Source organism: Neopelma chrysocephalum, unplaced genomic scaffold, assembly GCF_003984885.1.
Source record: "Neopelma chrysocephalum unplaced genomic scaffold, ASM398488v2 Primary Assembly neopelma1_63, whole genome shotgun sequence".
Lineage (NCBI taxonomy): Eukaryota > Metazoa > Chordata > Aves > Passeriformes > Pipridae > Neopelma > Neopelma chrysocephalum.
In genome coordinates this window covers 12345778-12370342 of record NW_020897720.1, presented here as the reverse complement: position 1 = coordinate 12370342, position 24565 = coordinate 12345778, and the positions used below count along the sequence as shown (strand labels likewise).

At 47.4% G+C, this 24565-nt stretch overlaps 2 protein-coding genes across 6 annotated transcripts in view; both read right to left on the bottom strand.

The window, feature by feature from the left end:
- KLHL3 (kelch like family member 3) overlaps positions 1–21893 on the bottom strand; it is a 60398-nt gene extending 38505 nt beyond the window's left edge. Inside the window, exons 1-3 of one of the 4 annotated variants that reach the window (XM_027682905.1) lie at positions 21857–21893; positions 13739–13804; positions 1404–1520 (exon numbers count right to left, since the gene is read on the bottom strand). In XM_027682905.1, the coding sequence (XP_027538706.1) occupies positions 1404–1520; positions 13739–13779 (158 nt within the window). In that variant the 5' untranslated portion in view covers positions 13780–13804; positions 21857–21893. Of the gene's footprint in view, positions 1–1403; positions 1523–8794; positions 8850–9090; positions 9196–10058; positions 10165–13738; positions 13805–21856 lie in introns of those variants that run through there. The other 3 variants (XM_027682904.1, XM_027682908.1, XM_027682906.1) reach the window with 3 other exon arrangements.
- On the bottom strand, positions 1498–23074 carry HNRNPA0 (heterogeneous nuclear ribonucleoprotein A0). Of its 2 annotated transcripts, none has more exons than XM_027682912.1 (3): positions 21857–23074; positions 13739–13804; positions 1498–1520 (listed from the first exon to the last, which is right to left on the bottom strand). In XM_027682912.1, exons 1-2 carry the CDS (start codon positions 22698–22700, stop codon positions 13767–13769), a joined length of 882 nt encoding a protein of 293 aa, XP_027538713.1. In that variant the 5' UTR covers positions 22701–23074; the 3' UTR covers positions 1498–1520; positions 13739–13766. The 2 variants fall into 2 exon arrangements, with proteins under 2 accessions (XP_027538713.1, XP_027538714.1); XM_027682913.1 differs by lacking the exon at positions 1498–1520 and adding an exon at positions 12767–12867.
- Positions 23075–24565: the final 1491 nt, after the last annotated feature.

Here is a 24565-nt window from a genome sequence, read left to right as displayed (position 1 = left end):
GATGTGAAACCTGTATATTCCAAAACAGCAGCAGGAGCTGACAGAAAAACGAGTACCCAGAAGATGAAAACATGAGACAGGTGCTTAAGGGCAGCTTTCAGTCTTCTGTATTTTGTCACTTCAGTATTGCACAAGATCTAGCTAACCACAGGCACTAAGAAACATTGTCCATCTCCAGTTATTCCCACTATGCTTCAATTAACAAGGAATAATAGGAGCACAATAGATTTCTGAATATAGCTGCACAAACCTTTATTTTCAGATCCTTTGCTTTCAGTACAAAGAAAGGACCAGAGGGATGCCAGTTAAAAGTAAAAAGGAAAAAAATTACAGCATGCTCCGCTTCATGAAACTGTTACAATATTTCCATTTTCTGTTCCTATGCAACAGAGAATCACTGTCAGATATCTGTGAAAGGAAACGTTTTCAATCATTCTCCACACCAGAGAACGTGTATATTACAGAAAGTACTTAATCCACTGAGGAGAGGTAGCTATTAAAGCATCTTTGAGTACTCTGAGTGTGCATGAAGAGCAAAGGGTGTTCCTTGCTCTCATCGCACCATCTCGATAGCGAGGGAGCACGTACATCCCTGTGTATGGCACTCATGCTCTCCATAGGAATTCTTTTAAAAATCTGGTTTCCAAGTCCATTTGAATGGTAAAGAACTCCAATGAGCTAGTCAGAAAAGTGCTTGCTGAACTTCTGTTTGGTTCGTGGGATAGCAGCAATGAAGGAACAACTCGTGTTGAACCGCCGCCACCACAGTGCTGATGTGATGACAGCAGTTCTTGAAGACTCTGTTCACAGATGTTTTTTCAGCCTCCATTCTCCCTGTACCCACACAGCTGTGTAGAGACCAAGGTGTTCTCTTTTAACTTTTTTTCAATTTGCAAGTAGAGAGCTGACATTCTTCCTGAGCACTTGGGGGTTTTTTTCACCCCTTACTTTGGAGTGCTAAGCCCAGACTGAGTGATGCTGCTAGTTAAAGAGACTAAGAACAGTGCATTAATAATCTTTGGTCTGTAATTATGCGTAGGTGTCAATGTCTATAATGTTCTGTCATTGGGTTTCAGACCATTATCTCAGTTAAGAACATAGTTTACAGCTGAATTTGCTGCAAGTAATGGAAAAGACTAAATGAATTCTTATCTATAAATGAAGGCTATTGCTCAGATAACATTTTTGAGCCACAGCTGGCTCCTTCTGCTGGGAAGACAGAGGTCTGAGGCTTGGGAGAGCAAACCACCAGAAAAGGGCTATATTTTAGCTTCCCACTTGTTGATTAATCCTCTACATGCAACCATTAGCTGTAACAAAGATGGCCCAACCTATTTTCTGAGTCTCTCAATCAGCACAATTCTGCTAAACGAGAGAGGGTGCCCAGTAAGTCAAAAGTGTACCTCCGTAATTCATTCATGACCTTGAAAGCCTTTCTCATGTGAGAGGGATTGACTGTCACTGTGCGCTGCTCCTTTTCATCTTCAGCTGCCTCAGAGGAACGGGGGCTCTGCTTAATGCTAAAAAGAGGGGGAAAAAAAAAAAAAGGAGTAGATAGTTTGATTCAATGGCACTTTTTAAAATGAGCATCGTAAAACCGCAGCACAGGGCATTAAGCATGGAGTTATTCACATGTTTGTTAGTCAGTTCAGGTTCACTACATGAAGAGCATCACAAAATGCAGCTACTTCTGCATGGATGTTGAAAGCCAACTCAGCCTACATTTCAGTCAGCAGGGAAGAAAAGAAAAAAGTGCCAAACACTTGAGGACAAAGCCCAGTCTAACAGGCTTCAGGCCAGGAAAACAGTATAAGTTGAAATTCAAGCCAGAACATAATCGCCTCACTGAATAGAAATAGACTTCAGCACTGGGAACTACAGGAGTACCACGGATTTTTTAACATCCATACAGAGAAAGAGAAGTTTAGCCTTCAATGTCCCATCTCAAAAAGGCAAGCACACAATACATGACTTGTATCTTCCACAGAGGCAAGCAGAAAAGGACTATTAAAACTCCCTGCCCAGCTTCCAAAGCATTAGCTTTACTGAGGCCACATCCCATTTCCATTTTAGAAACAGGTCCATTTATTGCCACTGAAACGTATGGAACGAATTATTAAACCTTCCTACCAGAACCACCAGCTCTGCAGTCAATGTCAAACCAGAAGCACCCAGTGCTGTGCCGTGTTTAACCAGGCCAACAGGTGCCTAAGGCACACCCGTGTCCTCATGACTTTGTTGGGAGCATTGGCTCTTTGCACAGAATTGACAGCGGGTCGATATCTCCGCCTCCCCGATCTGCGAGCGCGTCAAAGCACTCGGAGCTAAAGGTTTCCACCTAGGACAGAAGCAGCACTTTGAGGCAGGTCCCTGCTCTGCTCATGCCCACGGTTCACCCCTCAAACTCTCAGCAGGCAAAGGCAAATAAAACAAGTCAAGGAGGGTTGTCCGTGTCAAAGCCAACTGCAAGCGAACGGCAGACTTTGGGAGGCAACTCCACCATCACCATGTGCCTGACACGAGACCTTCTCAGAGCTTTCCTTCCAAAGGACAGCCTCCCTCAGCTTCACCTCTGTCCCCTCCTCCCTGCCACCTTTCTTAGTTGGGCTTGTATCATGATAAACCAACAGTCTGGGCAGCCCATCGTCCTGGCACTACCAGTGACCAGGAGGTGATGTCCGAGGAAGGGCACACAGCCAGGGAAGAGTGGAAGGATCCTCCCCAGAACAGCCCACCAGCCTCTGCCAAGGTGTGCATGCATGCACATATCTACCTATACACATGTATACTCATACCCAATGACTTTCCCTCTGAAAAACACATTGTTCACTATTTGCAGTGTGAGGCCCTTGCTGAACATTACATCCTCCCCACTGCCTGCTCCTGACAGGTGACTGTCACCATCACTGTGTCCCTTGAGGGCACACGGAGCTCTTCACCCCCCAAGCTGTCTGTGGTGGGCTGCACCATCCTTCTTCTCAAAGCAAGAGGCTGAACAGCAGCCAGGCTGCACACAGCTCAAATACACCCCTGCATACTGAGCAGCCTCCAGCTTTGTGCCTGAGACAAAGGTTAATGCCAAAAAACAGCCAAGTCCAATTCTTTCACTTTGCTGAGCAAGTGAAATATTTTCAGTCATAAGTGGAGCTGCAAGGCTGAGCACAACATCACTCAGCACATGTCCCAGGGAGGAAGACAACTTCCCAGACTCCGTTACAGTTGTCATCCAATTAGCTCAGTATGGCTGGATTAAAAGAAAAAAAAAATCAGGAAGGAGAATATCTCATGTTAAAGGCTCAGTACGCAGGGGACTGGTGCCAGGCAGTGACACAACCAGCTTTTCTATCCCTGGAGAAAGCTGAACTCATTCTGTGCTCCACGTACTGCCAGAGGTGTCCCTGGGCATGGAGCAGCACTGGCACTCGGCTCTTCCCCAAGCCTGCACACTCCAGTGAGGAATCCTCCTGGCTCCAGGGACACAGCCTAATTCAGCTAAGCCTCACTGTTGTATCTATCAAAAGCCCTGGTGGAAATCTTAGGCCAACTGAAGTTTGACCACAGCTTTGAACACCCCAGCAGAAACCCTTGGTTTTTGAACAGCTAAACCTGCCCCTTCGTCAGGACAGAGCCAAGGAGGGAAGAATGAGGCTCTGGAAGTGCAAGTGACTTCACTGAGCTTTCAGTTTCCAAAGCCGGAGCACGCACAGGAAGCAAACAGAGTAAACAAAAAAGAAAGGAAAATTAAAAAAAAAAAAAGAAAGTGAAACCAAAAGGCAGCGTCAGGGACAGCCCAGGACAGCTGGACAGTGCAGGACACTGCTCTGGGCATCATCACAGACACGCCTCACAGATCCCAAATCAGGTGATGCACACAAAAGTCATGGGGGTTCTTTAACAAGAACAAGCACACCACCGAGATTTATTTATTAGCACTGGAGACCAAAGATTCTTTATATTCAAACTTTTCTGCTGGTAAAAGACACAGTTCAAAGGACACAGCAAGTTTCACTGAACACCAAAGTAAATGTCAGATCAACAAGGCTTCAAAAAGTCTCAACTCCACCAACATTTGGCTGTGTATTTTAAAAGCAAAAAAAACTGCTTCAGAATTCTGGGAAAAGATCAAGCAGTTCTTCCCAAAAAGCAGCAAAAAGGTAATTTTTTTAAAAAGCATCCAAAGAGACATCCTGAGCTTTATTAACGGGTGGATTTCACAATTTGCCAAAGGCTTACCATAAAAAAAAATACTGCAGATTGTCTGGTTAAAAACTTGCTTCAAAAAAGATCAAGATATGCTATTTAAAGTTTTTTCCAAATGACTCATATGAAAAAACAGATTTGAAAAATTAATGGCCAGGAGCCTTTAACTCATCTTCGAGACAAACTCAGCTTCCACAGAACTGTGTGCCAGTAATGAAAGGAGGATGGTTTTATCTGGGAGAGAGATTTTACACCTCCCTGCACACACTCTCAGAGATCACCGACACATTTCCAACGCAAAAATGCAAGAACCTGAACGCTCCAAGCAAATGCAACCTGCCACAAAGCAAAAGCTGCCCCTGAGAAGAACAAACCAGCACATTGCACAGCCCTTTTCTGAGATTGTTTTTTCCCCCATAAGGCTAAGGATTATTACCTGTTTTAATTTTAATGGATCGAAGCAAAGGAGGAACGGGGTCCTCTGATCAAAGGTACCAGATGAGACCACCCAGACATGCTGGAGCCCCTGAACCCCATGACCATGGGGACTTCCCCCCCAGCACCTTCACGTTTGCCAAGCTCATGTCCTACTACACCAGCAGGACTCGCGAGGCAGCTGCCAGGAGCAATTTGTTCTATTCCTGGGCTATCCAAGGCCGTGCACTGAGTGAATGGACAAATGATTTAATTTCCCTGGGCCAGACGAGCATCCTCTTTATGGACACAGCAGGATTCTCCTAAAAAAAGCAGAGAGGCTCTTCGTTCCAGACAGTGCCCACCCCACTGCCACCTCCTGCACGGCCTTTCACAGTGTCCCCAAGCAGAACGAATGAACCCTGATTTGAGGGTCCCCAATTAATCCATGGAAGCTAATCAGTACCCCATCAACACCATGTTCCTCCTCTCCAGGACCCCTAGCAGAGCTGGGCTCAGGCTTCCCAGGGCTCACAGCCCAGCTCCTGCCTGAGCATTCCCACATTCCGACGGACAGAAAGGTATTTTAAAAACCCATAACCCACTGTTCTGCTGCCTACATATATCAACTATAAAGTGGGGTTGCCTTAGTTACCAGCAGTAATTACAGATGTCTTTGTAGATTATGTGAAAGAATAAAAGCCTTCCTCAGAGATAAACTGTCCCCTGGCAAGATTATTGCCGTGCAGAGAGCTGGTAAACCCCAGGAACAAAAATCCCAGCTCTGCCAAATCCAATTCTAACCCTGGCTTTATGGGAGCCAGGAGTTCACCCTGAAGGAAGGGTAGCTCTCAAATGCACTCTCCTTCAGAGCAGGGAAGGACAAGTTTCTGCATGTGTTTCTGGGAGAACAGCCACCAGGCTCAGCTCCCAACCCAAAGTGGGCACCACAGAGGTCCTTCTCCACCAGGCTCTCACACTGGAGAGGTGATGGGACTCCAGACATGTCCAGCCCAGCCTTATCCCACTGTGCATCACTGGAGGGGCCTCTGGGAGCTGCTTTAATCTCCTGACACAGCAGCACAGGCTGAGTTCTGCTCTCCTGGTTGCCCCCCAACACCACGGAGCTTCGGCACCACAAGCTTGGCCAAAGACTCAACCTGCCCTTCCCACAGCACAGGCAATCCACCATCTCCACAGGGGCTTCATATCCTTAGATTAACTTAAAAATGACTGCTAACTGTAAATTTTCTAAGCCTATGGAGCTTCTTTGTGGCATATGTTACAATCACGGCCATAAAATGTTAATCTCCAGTTTCTGAGAGGTTTGACATCACTCTGATCTCAAAAAGTGACAGAAGCCCAATAGCAGTTAGTAGGGTTCAAAATTTAAATGCCTCTACTAAGATAAATGGAGACCAAAATATTAATTTAAGCTTAGCAAAAGGAAAAATCATTTTACCTTAACTGGCCTTATTCTCTGTTTGGAATCACTGGCCAAAATCACGGCACAAATACATTATGTCCAGCAGTTTTATTCCTCAAGTCACAGTAAGAAAAATATGTCAGTGTAACAGCATAGTTATAAAAATCTCAATTTCTGAAACTATCTTTAGGTCTCTACAAAGACAGTAAAAAAACTGTGACTAAAGGAATCCACATACTGAGCAGGCTTTTGAGAGGATTTCAGAGAAATGCATTATCATTAAAACGTATGGGAGGCAGCATAAGGGAAAGGATTATTTTTCTTTTAATAGCAATATTGTTTTCCTATTTTGTTGAATTTTTTCAGTGCCTACATCAACATGGAGACATTAGCTCAGAAAAACACACAATTGGCATAGAGCAGATCCCCAAAAGGATATTCATATCAAAGGAGACCTCAGGGGAAAAGTAGACTTCGGGAACTACTGAGAAGAAAAGTCTTTGCTGACAGTAATGGAAACAACACAAAATAACTCAAATATGGCAATACTGCTTGCTTTCAAAGGTAAATATTGTATTTCTCAAACAAATATCACAAACACACTACCTCCACTCAAATATAGAAAAAACAGGTGTTTTAATATTTTAACAAAAAAAAAATAACATTCCAGGGAGTTTTTTTCTAGTCAAACTCAAACACATCTTGCAAATTCAGAAGTAGACTATCATGCCTGACCACTGCCTTATGCAATTTCTCCATAAAATGAAAATCCCTATCAGCACAGCAAAGGAAAACCAGAATTCTGAAATATTTTACTGCCAAATGTGAATATTTCAGGTTAATTCCCCCTTGCCCCCAGCTGCTTCCGCCCGTGTGCAATGACATGGGCACATGATACCACTGAACAACCTGGATGTGCAAGTTAACAGGATATTTGAGTCCTGGCAGGCCGGGGACCAGAGTCAGAGGTGACATGAGCACCACCAACGTGTTCCTCACTGACTACAAAAATGGAAAACGCAGTAATATTAAAAACCAGGGGGAATTCTGCCATCACAAAAGTCACAGAGTGTAAAATCTGAGGACTAATCTGCCTGACACAGATGTGAGGGGCAAAAGCACAAGAATGAGCACAGACCCAGCCCAGGGCGCCCGCCCACCAGGGTCATTTTTGAACACCCCCTGCCAGGACTTGCCCCAAGCAGGCACAGCAGCCTCGGCACAGTCCCACACAACGTGCCCTTTCCAAGCACAGAGCAGGTGAATATTTCCAGCTTTTCTTGCCAAGAGTCAAACCCCACATCATTACTGCCTGCAAGCAGTTCAGGACCGCCTCCCTCCTCCCGAAAACTAGAAATACAAGCAGCAATTTGGGTAATCATTCCTCACTTCCAGAGGCAGAGAACGTGCTGATGGGGACAGTTCTTCATGCCCTAAAAGCAGATGGTCTGGAAAAACAGGATAAGGCAAAATAATCCAGGTACTTTCCCAGTGACTTTTTCACCACTGTATCCCCAGCAAAAGGCCAACAGTCAAAATGAAACCATTGCTGGTAACCATCAAAAAAAGGCAATAAGCAACAATGCCAAGGATGACCCCAGCCTGGGGTATCAAAACAGCTCTGCTCCACTTCCTCAAACACAGGCTCACTCATATAAATAAAGAAAAAAAAAGAGGAAATCCCATTCCATGAGCTGGTATCTAGCATAACAAACTAAGACTTCAAGGCACTTAAAATAATTGATATCTGGATTAATATCCAGAGGTGGCTCTCCACACCCCTAGAGGATGCAGAAGCCTTACAATGTAATTTAGAGAGAAATGTGGCAGGATGAAAGTTTTGTTTTGCACATTAAATACACAAACAATTGCATCACTTGAGTCACAGAAGGGTAGAAAGCTGCCCTTTGGAGCTTGGAAAACAACTCCCACAGACTGCTGTGAATGTTTTGCCTCAACAAAAGGAAAATCTCCAGAATTTGGGGGTTGACTCCAGCTTAATTTTTCAATGTATCATATTTAAACAAAACTTCTGTCAAGCCCTGACTATCAGTCCCACCAGCAGGTCAAGCCCCCTCACTGTTCCCCCACTCACTGCAAGGTCACCAGCACAAAAGGAAACACTCAGCATATCCTGTTTTTAAAAAAATATTGCAAAAAAAACCCCCAAACCAGCTTAATGTTTAGTTTGAAGCAGCACAAGAGGCTTCTGGTGTGCGAAAGGCACCTGACAGAGGGGAAGAACAAGGGCAGAGCTGAAACACTGGACATCTCTCTGGATCCATGAGGTCCCTGCGCAGCAATAACATCTTTTATGGGTTCAGTGGGCATTAGGTCGACTCTGTAAATACTTCTGCAGATTTTGGAACAGAATAGCTGCCTTGCAGGAAATAAAGTCTATATGGCCCAGCTACCGTGCGAGGGAGACGGGGGATCCCCTGCGCTGCCCTAACACCCGGCAGGGCACGGCTTCCACACGCGCAGGCAGGAAAACCGACCCCCAAAGGGCTCCACGGACGTTACAGATTTTCATTCATGACTCAAAACAGCAGCAAATGTCAGCGGGTCTGTCTTCGGCGGAATGCCGAAGTCGGCTGCCCGAGGTTCCAGCCACGAGCAGCGCAGACACAACCCCGGCGCTTCGCGAGGCACAGCGGCAGCTCACCCTCCTGCCCGGCATCCCACCCCCCTGCCCGGCACCTCCATTTTAGCAAACACACACACACACACACCCGCGACCTGCCTCCCTCAGCTCCTTAATTCACACCCGAAACACATCCCGCGGAAACCCCTCCGCCGCCTCGCTGCGGGCGCACGGGGCGACACCGCCTGTCACCATGACATTGCAACATCCACGAATAGCTCGGCAGGCGCCCATGGCAGGCGGCATTCCTGCAAGCGGGAAGCAGGGCTGGGAGGGAAGGGGGGGGGGGGGAAGGAATCCCCTCCGGCCGCGTCCCGCGCAGCGCTCCCCACCCCGCGGAAGGTGCCGTTCCCGGTGCGTTCCCGGCGCATCCCCATCCCCGCGCACAAAGGCCGGCGGTACCCACCTCTCGTCCTCCATGGTGCGGGGGGGGTGGAGAAGAGGCGGCGGGGCCGGCTCAGCGCCCCGGGCCCGGCATGGCTGCGAGCGGCCGCCCCCGCCCCGGGCCGCTTCCTGCGGGAGGGAGCGGAGCGCTGCGAGCCGGGCGCGCCCCGCCGCCCGCACCGCACCGACTGCGGCCCCGCCGCCGCCGCCACCGCCTCCCGCAGCCCCCTCCCTCCTTCCCTCCCTCCCTCGGCGGGGCTTGCGAGCGTCTCCGGGCAACGGCGGCGCCGCCCCGCACCGCCCCGCACCGGCCCCGAAGCCGCGGCCGAGCAGCGCAGAGCCCGCCCCAAGCCGGCCCCGCACCCGCGGAGCAGCCCCGTCCCCCCGTGGATGAGCAGAGAGGCGGCCCAAAACCTCCTCGGTCCCCGCGACCTGCGGGGCTGCGGGAAAAGTTTCGGTGGCTGAGCATCCCCGGAGCGCTGAGCGCCGTCACCTTCTCCAGGAAGGAGAGGGTGCCAGCCCCTCTAAGTGTCCCCACAGCCCCCCCCGCAGGGGGGCTGTGGGGACACTTAGAGGCGCTGGCACCCTCAGGTTCCTCTTCACTTCCTCAATTTGTCAAAACCTTCCAGCCCTTTGTGCAATCCATCAGGCCAAATACACCCTGCACAGGCAATATGGGTCCTTCTAAACCGCAGGTGCTCTTCAGCCCAAAGCGCTGAACTAAATCACGTTTGCCCTTTTCATCACAATTGATACAGGTGCGGAGGTTTTCACACGAATCTTTTTTGTTCCCCCCTCGTTTTATTAAAAGAATTTTTCAGTTGTATTCTGTAACAGTGAGGCCCTAGAGGTTAACTGTAATAAAGACAAGAAACAGTTGCTTTCATTGCTCTTCCATTCACAAAAAAGTTCTCGTGCAAAAGAAAGAGATAAGTATCAAGAGATTTCTCTTGCAAGGTGCCATTTCATCTCTTTTGTAAATAAAATTACCTTGCTCTTCTATGTTTCTCCTGAAGCCATGTCCTCAGCCTAAGTTTCATACATCTTTTAAAATGTATCAGCAACGATGGTTGAACAGATGCAATTGCAGCTTCCACAGGAGGGTTTCAAAAGCTTGTTGAGGATCTTAACTAGTCATCACCCTCATTCTTCAGATAAGAAAACTTAACACACCTGAAACTTTAAGGACATTATTAAAGTCACATGGGGATGGAGACTCCAGAGTCCCGTTGTTTAAACACCGTTTGGCAGCCCCCCCATAAACAGAAGAAATACAGATAAAGCCATGAAGTCAAACCTCACACAGGATTTAGGCAAAATTCCTTTATTTCCCCTTCAGAATCCTGTTAAACTATCATTTTAACACACCCAAATCCTCAAGTACGTCCCAGTGTCCAGCCTTACACACTTGATGCACAACATGCAAAACTGCAAGATATGAGCTCAAACCTAAATTGAACCAAACCAGCAATACTTTCTTATGTGCATTGACCCACTGGCTTGTGTACCACTGAATTCTACAAATCCTGACAGCAACCACAAAAAGGTAAATCCCAGTGACAGACAAGCAAACCAGCAAATAGTCCTTGCTGGAATGGGACAAAAGCACATCCCAGTAATCAGAGATTATCTTTAGAGCAGCCTTGCAAAATAATCATGACTGGGTAACAACTCCAAGACAGAAACTTCTTGCTTGTTTTTAGGTTCAGAGATTGGTCTCTTGTAAAAAGTATCCAGCTAAAAGGAATAAGTAACACCTGATGGGTGGAAATTTTCCAGCCTCTTTCAAAAATTCCTAGTCCCAAGTAGTCCTAAATTCCTCCTCCATCTAATCTACCTTCAATCACTGACAACATATAACTGATGCTCAGAGTAGAAAGGTCCACAGAGCTCCTGTTCCAGCCAGTCCCACCAACCCTTGGCCCACCAAAACCTTTCCAGATTCCTGCAACAACCTTCAGATCTACAGTGAAAGACCAAACCCCCCAACTCCAATGAGCCACAGGGACAGGAGAGCAAAGCATTGCCAGTGTCCCCGTGGCAGCAAGGAATTTCTTCAATAAAAATGGCAGGAAGGGAGGGAATAAAAACAAATCCTGCCAATCTGATCCAAAACTACCTACTGGCCTTAAGTTCAGCAGCTGGTTTAGCCCTGAGGTTGTAAGTAAAGGACATTGAGTGCTAACAAGAATTTAATTCTGTGATGAGCCCCAATACATTTGGAAAACATCCTGTCAATCTCCACAGCTTCTGCAGAAAGCAGAAAAACTTCATCAAGGTGGGAATAAACCCGTCCTAGCTCTGCAAGGCAAACTGCAAGAGCCCTGAATCACAGGATCATACAGATTAAATACAACACAAACAATGATTTGGGAACCCCTCACTTCACTGTACATACCTGTTTCCAGGCATATACCAATATACAGGTTCCATAGATCCATATCATAAGCAATTTCCTATCTTTAGCACCTCTCCTGTTTAGCTGCATAATCCCCTCCACCAGATTATTAATCAGCTTTCTTAAAAAAAAAATCTGTGGCTTCGGCATTGAAGAGCTGGTAAAGGTGTACATAAAACACTGCATTCATGGAAGCTTCCAAAGTTGCATCTTCTCAGCCTAAATTGTTTTTCAATCTGTTGGGTTTTTTTTAAGACATATACATATTTAGATATTTATATACTTAGATAAATATATGTTTATATATATACATACATTTTTATTAATGCATATATTAAGTATATATATATTTATCTTTGAATGACCAAGCTGATCTGACCCTGAAGCTGCTCCTGTTTTAAGGGGTGTTTGAACCAGATCATCTCCAGAAGTCCCTTCCAACTAAACTTATTTTGTCATTCTAATTAAGTAAGTATTCATTTAGAGAGATCTGCATTTAGACCATATGTTTTTGGGGAGAAGGTCCATTAAGGAAATTAATATAAGAAAAGCAATGTAAGGTATCTATTGAGATAGCTGCTTTGGTGAATTGAAGTCACAGAGGTGGTGCTCAGGTACTGCCCTGGCTCCCAAAGGAGCAGGAGCTCGAGGTGCCTCAGCAGGGAAGTCCTGAAGGTACTTGCTGCCCAACCAGTGCTCGAATTCAGAGCAGGCTCTCACGTAACAGAACCAAAACAGCAGCTAAAATTTACCTACTGCAGCAACTCACAGGGATTCAGGTTATCACCAGGCTCAAAAGGAAGCTCTAGGAGACCTTCTAGGTAAGGACCTCCCGAGAGCTGGAATCAGTGATGATGTGGCAGCTGAAGCAGTAGGAGACTCCCGAAGCACTGGTTTCTAAATGCGATTCACAGAGCAGAGGGCTGGAGCACCTCCCCAGCACCGTTCCCCTCGGGATCCCTCCCCGGGCGGAGATGCTGCAGGAGCCACCGGCACCTCCAGCGGAGCTCCAGACTGTTGCCCTCTGCTGGTACACGTCCCCTTCCCACACTCCCGCCTGCCACAAGCCAGAAAAACCGGGCTTTAGACATGCATTTTCCTCCAGTCTTTGAAATAAACCACCACTTCTATAAAAATACTAGTTTTATTCCAACAGCTTCATAATAACCACCTTCAGAGTAAAAACCCCTGGTCATCTTCACCCTCCCCCGGCTGTGATTTCGAGGGCCTGAGCTGTTCTACTGTTCACCCTACACAGCAGGAACCCACCAGCTGAAAACATCCTTCCTGCTGCTCCTCTGACTCTTCTCTGTAGCATAAGCCACGGATGTCACCCGCAGTCACCTGTGTCAGAGGCACAGACTTCCTGCCCTGCAGTCACATTATGTATTTATCAGAAACCTGCAGGAAGATTTGCAGATAGATTTTATCGTTTAGAACTGAGCGCTCAAAAGGAAAAAAAAAAATAACATTCAGGAAGAAAGCTGTAAAAACAACTGTTGTGGGTGCTGGAGCAAAGGCAAAGGCTGGTATTCAGATGCCTAAATATCAGCAAGTCTCTCTGTCTCTCCTCAGAGTCCATCTATCTACTGAAGTTCTCACCACAGTCTGAACACATGGACTTGAGAAAAAGTTTAGGCTATGGTCCAAAAAGTGGGATTTTTTTTCCCAAAAATTTTTTTGCATAAGATATCATTTTAATGTGATTCTTTGTCTTTAAAATATAACCCTTAATGCTTCCACTATTCCCTTCTGTAATAAGGGGAAATTGCCCATATGTTTCATGAAGATGTATGGCTTAATTAATACTTGTATACTGTAACTCAGAGAGACCAGCATAAACAAACCTATTCTCATTCAGGATCTCACAACCATAACCCAAGTCTCCTTACTGTTAGTCCCTGTACACTCATTACCTCACTCTCTTCTTGAAATATTTTTAAATATTTGATTTCTTGTTCTTTGCAAAAGCCAAGAAACACAGCCCACCACCCTTGTATCGTAACATAACATGCTGCAACACCAACACAAATGGACATCATGCAGCTGTCACACACAAAAATTTAGGCAAGATTTTTTTCTGCAGGCACATTATTTTACCTGAACAGCAAAAGCTGTCTCAGGCAGCATGTCTTTCTCACCGGTAACAGATAGTCCTTCATTATCCTGCTTGGTATTTTCTGGACAAACCCCTTTTTCTGCCCAATCTCCATAGCATATTCAGAGTGGGAACTGTATGTAAAGGGCTCAGCTCGGGTTTCTGTTCGCTTACTGGACTTTTGTGGTGTGCTTTTCAGGGCTCAGCTTTCCCATCCTCTCATCCAGGCAGAAGAGCACCCTGTGAGGGAGAAAGAAAACACACTGAGAAGGCATCAGAGTGCGTGTGGCATCAGCTCATTGCAACTCTTTCGGAATAGAGCAGCACCAGCAATAAAACAAGCCCAGCCCCTCCTTCCCAAGGCGATGTTTCTCAACTCCCTCTCATCTGACTCCCCAATACACCAAAAACAAGAGCTCCCCGTTGCCACCAGCTACCCACAAACCCATGGCAACATTTCCAAAACACACGTGCTGCTGATTCATCACCAAGCTCGTGCCTCAAAGAAGTCGTGAAAGTCAAATTGATGCTGCAGAGTGGAAGCCCAGATTCGAGCTGGTGCTGGGTGAGGAAAAGCAAACTCCCGTAACAGCATCTAAATGACGTAATTAGAGAAAAATAATTTGCCTGCTTTTAAGACTGCAGGAAATAACAGACAGGTGGGCTTAAAGGGAAAGGCACAGCGATGCACACCAGGTCATTGACTGCACGAGCTGGAACTCCTTGTGCTCCCGGGGATCTCTCTTTCCTGGGATACATCTCCATGTAGACAGCTGGCACTCCTCTTGCAGAAGGCACTTTGCTAAACACCCTATGCAAGAGGCATCAGCAATTACAACTACAACAACCCTGCAGTGGTCTCAGGAGAAAAATCCTGAATTTGCCATCAGGACCCAAAGGAGCTCTCTCCAGTAAAGGGAGCATCATTATTCCAGCAGTGGTGGAAAGAAAACAATGAAACAAGCCCAAATGAAGTCCCACAGTGAAGGACTTTGGCCAAATTTGTTACCTAGTAAACTTAACAGATTACTAAAACCTGGAGAGGTACTAGATAACCACAAGGAGAGAACTGGGAATTTAGCTTTAGAGATCTTTCACAACACTGCCACAGGAACAGCCAACCAGCTTGAAATCAAAGGACATCCCTACTGAGGAGGGAGGGGACCTGGAGGATGAAATAGGAGTAAACTCTTTCAAAACACAGCTGATAGTGCTGTGCTTGTATACAATAAGCAGGTAAGCACAGCCTCCCCCCAGGGCCATGCCCTGCCCATGCTGCAATTTGCTCGTCAGGGTGTGTGGCTGGGAGAGGAGGCTTCCCACCGGAGCTGTGTCAGCGTGCAGCAAAGAAAACAAGATTATTGATCCACAGAGAACAAGGAAAAAGCAAAGGAACCTCCAGTCCCAAACACTACTCGTGCATTTTATCCAGCATTGCTTTAATCCAAATCTGTGCTGGAAACAGCGACAGGACTCCTGATCTTTCTCCTTCCCAGTCAGTGCCTGCAGTGACTACACTCATCCTTCCTTCCCCCAGGGTTTTGTAGAAAGCAAATTTTCTTACAGAATAGAAGAAGTCCATTGTGAAGCTATAGAAAGCAACAAAAGTTACAGAAATTACAGAAGAGGCTGAGATGATATTCATCTTTTATATTGACTACATTACAGCCTTACAGTGTGTTTTCAGATGTGTAGCTTTGCCTTTCACTTCAAGGAGCATCCCAAGAGAGCAGGGCTTCTGTGAGACAAACCAGTTGGCAATCCCATGGTACAAAGTAGCATTTGAACAAATTAAGTATTTTCAGATTTGTCAGCTCGTTCTGCTTCTAAGGAATTTTTCTGCAATGTTAATCAGCGATTTGTACTTTGATGGTGGTGAGCAAATGTGCATCTTGACACATTTCCAGCCAGAAACGTAATCCCTTTCTAAATTGGCATCAATGCCTTACTGCATTACTCATGAAAAGAGATATTTTTAGTAGTTTGATGAATATAATATGTACCAAAATTGCACATAGCTCAACATAGTCCAATTCTTTCTTTTTTTTTTTTTTTAAGAGCTGTTTTTTCCAGATCTGTGTCTTTTCCATTTGCGAAAGCATTTGGGAATGAAACTCTACACATCGTGCTAAGAGGGTCAATATCCAGATGCCTCAGACAGATGGCATTATTAGTCTGCCTGGGCTTGACATCTAGTTTTCAAAGTTAAGGAGCTTTGGTTACTTGGATGGCTGACAATCTGAGAATAGCCCGAGCTCTAAGCCCGACGTTTACTGTAACAGCAACAGGCAACACTGCAGCTTTGCCTAACAGACTTTGAGCAAATAAAGTTACACCAAGATTAACCACACTGAGAACACACTTTAAAAATTACTGTTTAGGATTCCTACTGGCAAAGGCCAAACCATGGACAGAGAACTGGACTTGAAATTTATTTTTTATGCTGGCTGGTGTTCTTTTCTTTTGCTACAGCCTAGACCTGAACTGTTCCATCTTTTTAGCTGTTCATTCTATTCAGTATACAGAGCTACAGGAAATAGAAAAATCTGAAGAATGTCTCTTCTGCACTGAACTACAGCTTTATAGCCCTTGTTCTTTCAGTATTCCCACTGCCCATTTTCCGAGCAAGATGCTTTTAAGGGGAATATAGATATGATTAAAACACTCTGAGAACCATACAAGCAAGAGGTATCAGTTCAAAAACTATTATTCCCTCCCATTTATATATAACAGAAATTGATGAGAGTTCTGGGAGCAAAGAAGGTAAAAAGACTAGGATTTGTCAAAGGAACATCAAGGAGGAAAGCACTCAAACTCCATCAGCCCCTTTACAAGTCCTAGTTACAGAGGTAAATGATAGAAAATTCCTGGGGAAAAATACATAGCAGAGAGACTTTCACCCTGTTATGAGAAATACACATCTGACACTCATCAACAGTTATACTTACATTACAGCACAAAGAAATACTCATTAAGGTAAGTGGAAGTAGAGGTAATGTCTGTGTGTACACATACACATGCCAGAAATAAGAGAGTAGTAATGCTTCAATAGATCTAAAAAATGCCCATCAACAAAAGCAAATAGTGCTTGTCCAGGCTGGCTCAGATCTCCCTGTGGTGTGCTTGCATCGTGAAATACATTTTCCAGTGAAGCAGGGATACAATTGTTTTATTCGTTCAAGAAATACAAAAATAACAAGCAGAAAACTCATCCTTAACAGATGCATACACTAGATCACAGAATCAGTTATGCAAAACATGTTAAATAACTCACTATTTTGTAAACCACACCTCTGGCTAAGGTGAAAGACTGAAATTTTGGGTGTTACACTTTCAATCACCTAATATTAACCCAAGGTATTATGCACAGACAGTTTGAAAAATGTACTGAAAATGCCTTCTTCCCAAGAGCTCTGAAAGTAAAGGTCTGGAACAATGTAAACCACAGAAACGTGGTACCAACTGTTGATTATGTGATAAACACTAATCCATAATAGCTACAACAGGACAAGCAATCCTAATCTAAAGGCTTGGTTAAAGTGCCTTCTATCAGAAAACCAACCCTCTCCCAGACTGTCGGAGCAAAACCCCGTTCTCACAACACACCCCGTGTTCTGTTCACTGTGTGCACATCAGAGGGGTGCCCTTCAGGTTATTTCTTAGACACTAATTAACAATTTAAGCCAAGCTTTTGCGTTTTAGAATGAACATTCTGAGGCACATGGAAAAAAGCAGCTGCTATGTTTGCAGACTTGAATGGGAGGTTGGGGTCCTCAGCACCATTCCAGCCCAGACCCTTTCCAGCAGAAGTAGGAATGCCATTATTTTGGGACAATAGTATCAGCTGACAGGGCAGGATAATAAACCAGTGTTCTGATCTACACCATCCACTTAGGTCTTTCAATGCTAAATGATAGCAAAATTTGCTTTCTAGAAGGGATCTAAGCTGGAGGGAGGGTAGGGGCAAAGCACACCATAAAGCATTTGAGAACTTTGAATTAACATTTTCAGACATCTTAAATATTTCTGCTTCACAGGTCGTTAAGTACACGTGCAGGAAGTACCTGACAGAGTTCAGGCACCTCCTGTCAGTGCCCAGCTCTGCACATCCCAATCTCCTACAGGTCTGGGCTCCTGTGAGTGCAGCTGAGAGTCCCAGAGCCAGCACTGGAACCTGAACTGCAGCTGCACCACTCGCAATTATTGCAACACCCAACACAAACCCGAAAGCTTGCTGAGCTCTGGAGGGCAGGGACTGTCCACCCAAGCACACTACAGAGCCTGCAGGGCAAGACACAGCTTTTATTTTGCAAGTCTGTCACTGCTGTCAGTGACCCACAGAGATTTGCTGCCACTGAAGCTGTTTCAGCCATCACTTACCACTGTTCTAAACCACCTTTTCATCACCTACTGTAAAACAAACACGTGGGAGGCACTTCCATTAACTTGTGCAAGTATCATTACATTATGTATACAGGTGTTTCAGCATGTTTCCTTTTAATGTAGTAGAAGCCAGTATTATAAAAGTGTGAGTTAGGCTAATTTTATTAGCCAAATAAAACGTACAAGTCATACAAGAAGCAGAATCAAGAACAAATTATACTTTAGAGTAGACATGAACACCCATTGCTATTAAAAAACTACATGTACATCACAACACAGTCTGAAAAGTTTGGTTTGGGGAATTTCTTTTTGGTCATGCAGATTACAAAAATAAAAAGAACTTCTGTGTTTTAAGAAAACTACTACACTTTGACTTTATTAAATGCTAAAAGTAAACCAGTTGCTCTCACTATTCTATTTCTCACAGGTGACACCAGCACAATCCTGTATTCGGTTCTGAACAGAAGGCCATTAAATTACTGAGATATTTTCAGACATAGGAACTTCAGAACTCAACTACAAACTAAGGGACAGCAAACTAAAGTTACTTTATTTCTATCTCCGTGACCATCCTAAAGCAACTGTGAAATCACAAACTTTTACATGCCAGCTATAACACCTCATGTCATCTCAGTTCTTCCCACACACCTCTGTGAAGACAAATCCACCCAGGGGGCAGAAAATTATTAAATACCTTTAAATAAATAAGCAAGGCTTTATCAACAAATCTGATTTACTAGGAAGTGTACTAGAAGCAGCTCTGTATTCAAAGGTAGTCTTTAAGTCACTGTGTCTTTAATGCTACCCAATACAGATTTGCATCCTTCTATATCCCATGGTACATCCCAAGTGCTGACATGAGCCTCTCCAACATCACCTGCAGTGTCAGAAGTTCTTGCTCCAGAGACCACAGATCAGGGCAGAGCAAATGCCACTTACTCGAGACACCACAGAACACTGTTAAAAGAGGGGACAATCTTTTCAAGGAGACAAGGCAGCGCACTCCCCAGTACAGGTGCAATTTCTGGGATCAACTCTCTACTCTAGCAGACATGAGTCCTACAAGGACTATTGCACAGAGATAACCAAACAGCACATTTCAGTACAAGGGTTCCCAAACTGTCAGATCTCACACACAAAGTCACTTTTTTTTAAAAAACCTACTTGTTTCTAGTATCAACATATTCTGCCACGGCAGGTAACATATGAAAAGACCATAAAGCTGTAGTTGGTGCACAAACCTTTACCTTCCCGAGTCAAATGACAACAGTCACATCACAACAGTGAATTTAACCATTTCTCTCCAAACCAGGCTGGTCCTTGTTAAGGCAACTCACCACTGCGAGGGACTAAATCATACACCCAAAACTGAGACATGACCTAGAACTCAGTAGCTCATTTCAGCTACAAACAGGAGAGCTGTGCTTCAAGTGAAGTTCAAGGATGACTGTCCAACATGGTTGTAAAGTGCAAAGGTACAGTAAGAACTTCAAGCTGAAATAAAACCACCTGAAGCTGTGTGCTGACAAGAGCTGGCACTTGCAGTGTTTCACAAATACTTCTCTGAAACTATTTTGATTTACAACAACATATCAGTGATGCTGGTTCACAACAGAGGCTAACAAGCTTTTGAGACAGAAAAATTACAATATAGTTGCAAATGGCAAGTTATTTGGAAACTATTTATAAAAACTAAGCTAAGCCAAAGGAACCAGTCTCGCTCTAAGAGACATAAATTACCACAATCAAAAGGAAACTCAGCTCTTGGTTTAAATCCTGATGATACCAAAAGGTTGTCCTGTTTATTTAAGCACGGGTGATTAAGTTGATGCAGTTTCACTTCTAACAGCAACAGAAAGACTCATTTCAATTAAAATCAGCATCAGGTTAGATTGACATCAAATAGCAACAGTACCTCGAAATTTCATGCGAAATCCTTCAGCCCAGAAGCACAAAGCCCTAGACACTTAACTTCCCCCTGGGATCAGTGGGAATTATATGCCTAATATCTTGCATATCTGGAGCAAAGCAAAAAGCAGGTTTTACGATGCAGTCCCATGAAGCATCAGCATAAACGACTAAGTGCTTAGAAACCTGAAGTCAAAACAACTTTGTACTTTTGAAATCCATGCCCCGTATCATATATACTCTCACTCAAGCATATAAGGAATTCAAATCTTTTATTTGATATCCATAAACCCATAAACGTCGCTATTCTATATTTCTATGCAGGAAGGCAGTTTTCCCCTAAAACATTATGCTTTTTAATAAACAACAAACTTTAATTCTATTGCGTGAAAGGGCTACAAATATACATTTGTTAATCAAGCAGACTACACAGATATTTTTGCTTTACAACTGGCACCTATATTGCTGGTACACTTGCTGGCTCAGTTCTCAGAGCACTTTGCCCATGGAGTTTAGATTACCACTTTCTGAAATATGGGCAACTGCAATTATTATTAAAAAAATTACGTGCTGAGGCAGGTATTGCAAATCCATTCCTTTTTTTTTTTTTTTTCCCAGTCAGTACTCACAGAGCCCATCTTCATTCACAGTGCAGATGTCATTGCACTCTACACCAATCTGGTGGCATAAAATAACGTTCAAAAGTCTGGTACAATTGTTAGCAAACCAGTTTTGCTCCCGTTTTAAGGAAGCCCACAGCACGGAGCTGCCATCCCGACAGTAGATGGAGCTGCGAGAATTCGCCGGGAAGTTTAAGGAAGGACAATAGTTCCGAGTGAAAAAGTCTGTTAACCCGGTACTATGAAAACAAGTACGTGTTAAATAGAAGGGACAAATGTCGACCCTTTCCTGGAAGGAATCACACACAGACAAACCCATAAGAGGACTTGAAAACTAAGCAATCGGAAATTCTGAACATTTTATATGAATGAAGCACATGCTTAACACAAACTATTTCTTCAAAACTACACAGTACATACGTTGATGGAAAAATCCTATAGAAAAAAATTGACCAACCATGTCAGCACGTCAAACTGCGTAGTACAAGATGGTGGATGCACACAAACTAAGTGAGAACGAGAATTTAAAAAACAGACCACATCCACGGATTAGTACTTCAAAAATTTCTCTGTCAAGTGTTTGAAAGCCACTAGCAAAAAAGTCAGTTAGGACCTTTACCGGCAACAAAATATTTACTCTAAGTACATAGAGATTTTTAAAGCAGAAGAACACTTGCTTCAAACCTAGAAAAGCCTGAAAACCGTACGGAATTGATCCTAGGAAAAAAAATTAGACGTGTAAAGGTCAATGAACACAATGATTTATTTAAAAAATAAAAAACGTAAAAACCATTTTTTTTCCTCCTTTACAGAAATGTTAAAGTCAGTCATGGGATCCGAGTAGCTTTTGTAGAAAAAAACGTAGTAGCCAGGTATCGAGTCCTTACAACAAAGGAAATTCCCCCCCATCCCTCCCCAGTTTTTACTCCAGATCAGCAAGACGTTTCCCACCCCGCACCCCCCCAAAAAACAAATTAAAACAAGACATTTTTCGTTGCTAGTATAAAAACGACCAAGGTCCAAGTAATAATAAAAAAATAGAGTCCATCAATGACTGTAACACAAAGTATGTGTATGTGGGGCCCAGTCCATCTTCAGAGAGAACGAAGTGGCACAGGCAGCAGAGGCGACCCTCAGGGGGCATTTAGGAGCCGCTCCCACAGCAGGGAGGCATTTAAAAGGAGCTGCCCTTCGGCGGGTGAGGGGAGAAACCATTGAGAAGCTGCCCCGTATCGAAGGGAGGGCTCTCCACGCCCCCCTCCTCAATGGGTATGGGCACTCCAAGCTCAGAACGAGCCGCCCCCGTAGCCTCCCCCACCGTAACCTCCTCTGTACGGTCCACTGTTACTGCGGCCCCCCCAGTTGCCGCCCCCTCCTCCACCTCCTCCGCCGCTCTTCATGGGGCCGTAGGAGGACTGGTGCTGGCTGTAGCTGCCGAACCCGCCGTACCCGTTGCCGTAGTCGCCGCCGCCCCCTCCGCCGCCGCCTCCGTAGGACCCGCCGCCGTAGGAGCCGTACCCGCCGCCTCCGCCCCCGCCGTAGCCGCCGTAGCTGTTGTAACCGCCGCCCCCTTTGGAGAGCCCGTTGTGATCCCGGTTGCCGGAGCCGCCGCCGCCCCGACCCCTTCCTCCTCCTCCTCTGCCTCCCCGCGAGGGCCTGGAGGAGCCGCCGCCGCCCCCGCCCGCCTGGATGTCCTCCTTGGGCACGGCCTTCTTGACCTCCACGCGGTGGCCCTGGATCGGGTGGAACTTGACCACGGCCGCCTTGTCGGCGGCGTCGTGGTTCTGGAAGTAGACGAAGCCGAAGCCGCGCTTTTTCCCGCTCTGCTTGTCGGCGATGATCTCGGCCTTCTCCACGGGGCCGAACTGGCTGAAGTGCTGCACCAGGTCCCCTTCACCCACGTCCCCCTTGAGGCCGCCCACGAAGAGCTTCTTCACCTTGGCGTGCGCGCCGGGCTTGGCCGAGTCCTCCCGGGACACGGCCCGCTTCAGCTCCACCGCGTTCCCGTCCACCGCGTGGGGGGACGCGGCCATGGCGGCGTCCGCCTCCTCCACCGCCGAGTAGGTGACGAAGCCGAAGCAGCGGGAGCGCTTGGTCTGCGGGTTGAGCACGACCACGCAGTCGGTGAGGGTGCCGTAGGCCGCGAAGTGCTCCCGCAGCCCGGCCTCCGTGGTCTGCACGTTCAGCCCGCCGATGAACAGCTTGCACAGCTGCGAGTTCTCCATGCTGCCGCCGCTGCTGCCGCCGCCGCCGCCGCCGCGCCTGGGCCTGGCCCCGAGACTCCTCCTCCTGTTCGGGGGCAGCAGCTCCGGAGGTTTTTTCCCCCCTTGCTCCGTCTTGCCGCCTCTTCCCCCCGCCGCGAGCAGCGCGACCTCAGGGCTGCGGCGGCCGCCGGCGGTGGGTCCGTGGGCGCGGCGCGGCGCCTCCGCTCCCGCCTCAGCGGCCCGGCAGCGCAGTCGGGGCCTCCCCGGTGCCGCCGCTCCCGCGGAAAGGCGGGCGGGGGTGGGGGCGAGCACAGGGCGCGCACAAAATGGCGGCGGCGGCTTCTCGGGAGCGCGGCCGGCGACTGGTGCCCACACAAAGGGGCCGCCGGGAGCCCCGCCCCTCGCGCACGCCCCGTGCTCCGCCGCGGCCAATGGGGGCGCGCCGCCAGCGCCGCCAGCCACTCAGCTTTAAGGGGGCGGAGCGGTGGGCGCGACGGACGCGCGCGGCGGCCAATCAGAGGGCGCGACCCCCGCCACGGCTCCAGGGGGTGCGCCGGTTGAAGGACGGGGCGGGCGGCCAATGGGGGGCGCGGGACGCGCTCGGCGCGCGCCGAGGGGAGGAGCGGGGCGATGCGCCGGGCCCGCGGCCAATCGGGGCGAGCGCTGCGGGACGGCGCGCGCTCCCTCCGCGGGAGGCCCCGCCCCGCGGCGCGCGGGGGGTCGCGCGGGAGCGTTTGAACGCGGGGACCGTTGGGAGCCCTGAGGGGGGACCCGCCCGGCCCCTCACGGAGCCCCGGGCGGGACAGGGGGGCGGGCACCGCCGGGGTCGCCCCAGAGCGCATCGCGCAGCACGGCGTCCTCGTGGTTCTGGGGAGATCCCATACCCTCTCTGGGCAGTCTGTGCGCGGTCGCTGCACAGGAAGGTTCTGCCTCATGTTCAGGTGGCCCTTTCCGTGCATCAGTTTCTGCCCGTTGTCTCGCGTCCCATTCCTCGGCACCCCCGAGCAGAGCCTGGTCCCTCCTCCTAAGACCCCCCTTTGGACAGCGAGACTCCCGGACCCGCCGGCACAGCCCCACCGGGCTCTGCTGTCTGTGTGTCCCTCGCCTCCCTCTCAGGGCATCGCGAACAGCGCATTCCTCACTCTGGGGTTGAACCGCTCCGGTCCGTCCGCTTCCCGTTTCTCCCTCTTAGCGATGGCTCTTCCCCCCTTTGTGTCCATCCATCCCTTTTCAACACACCCCCAACTGCCCGGTCTGTTTTCTCAGAAGGACATTGAGGGGTCGGAGCGTGTCCCGGGAAGGGAACGGAGCTGGGAAGGGGCTGGAGCAGCAGGAGGGGCTGAGGGAGCTGGGGGGGCTCAGCCTGGAGAAAAGGAGGCTCAGGGGGGACCTTCTGGCTCTGCAAACCCCTGACAGGAGGGGGGAGCCGGGGGGGGTCGGGCTCTACTCCCAGGGAACAAGGGACAGGATGAGAGGGAGCAGCCTCAGGCTGTGCCAGGGGAGAGCGAGATTGGATATCAGGAAAAAATTCTTCACAGAAAAGACTGTCCAGCCCTGGCCCAGCTGCCCCGGACAGTGGTGGAGTCACCGTCCCTGGGAGGATTTAACAGAGGTGTGGATGTGGCACCTCGGGACATGGGTTAGGGGTGGCCTTGGCAGCGCTGGGGGAACAGCTGGACTCGATGAGCTCGGAGGGCTTTTCCAACCCAAACGACTCTGTGATTCTTTCTCACTTTTCCAGCTCCTGTTTCCTCCCCCGTTTCCCAATCCTCTTTCCAATTCTATCACTGCCTCCTCATCCTTAAATCTCTGAAAAGGAGGTATTTTCTCAGAGAAATAACTAGAGTTCAAGGGGGTATGTGAGCCCTATGAAATGACTAATAGCT

What these genes read in the sequence shown, in the direction of transcription:
- HNRNPA0 (XM_027682912.1), bottom strand. Translation starts at nt 22,700, where the DNA reads ATGGAGAACTCGCAGCTGTGCAAGCTGTTCATCGGCGGGCTGAACGTG. An exon ending in CATGAAGAGCGGCGGAGGAG is followed by an intron (nt 13,805 to 21,856) that starts GTGGAGGAGGGG and finishes TCTCCCTCACAG; the next exon opens with GGTGCTCTTCTGCCTGGATG.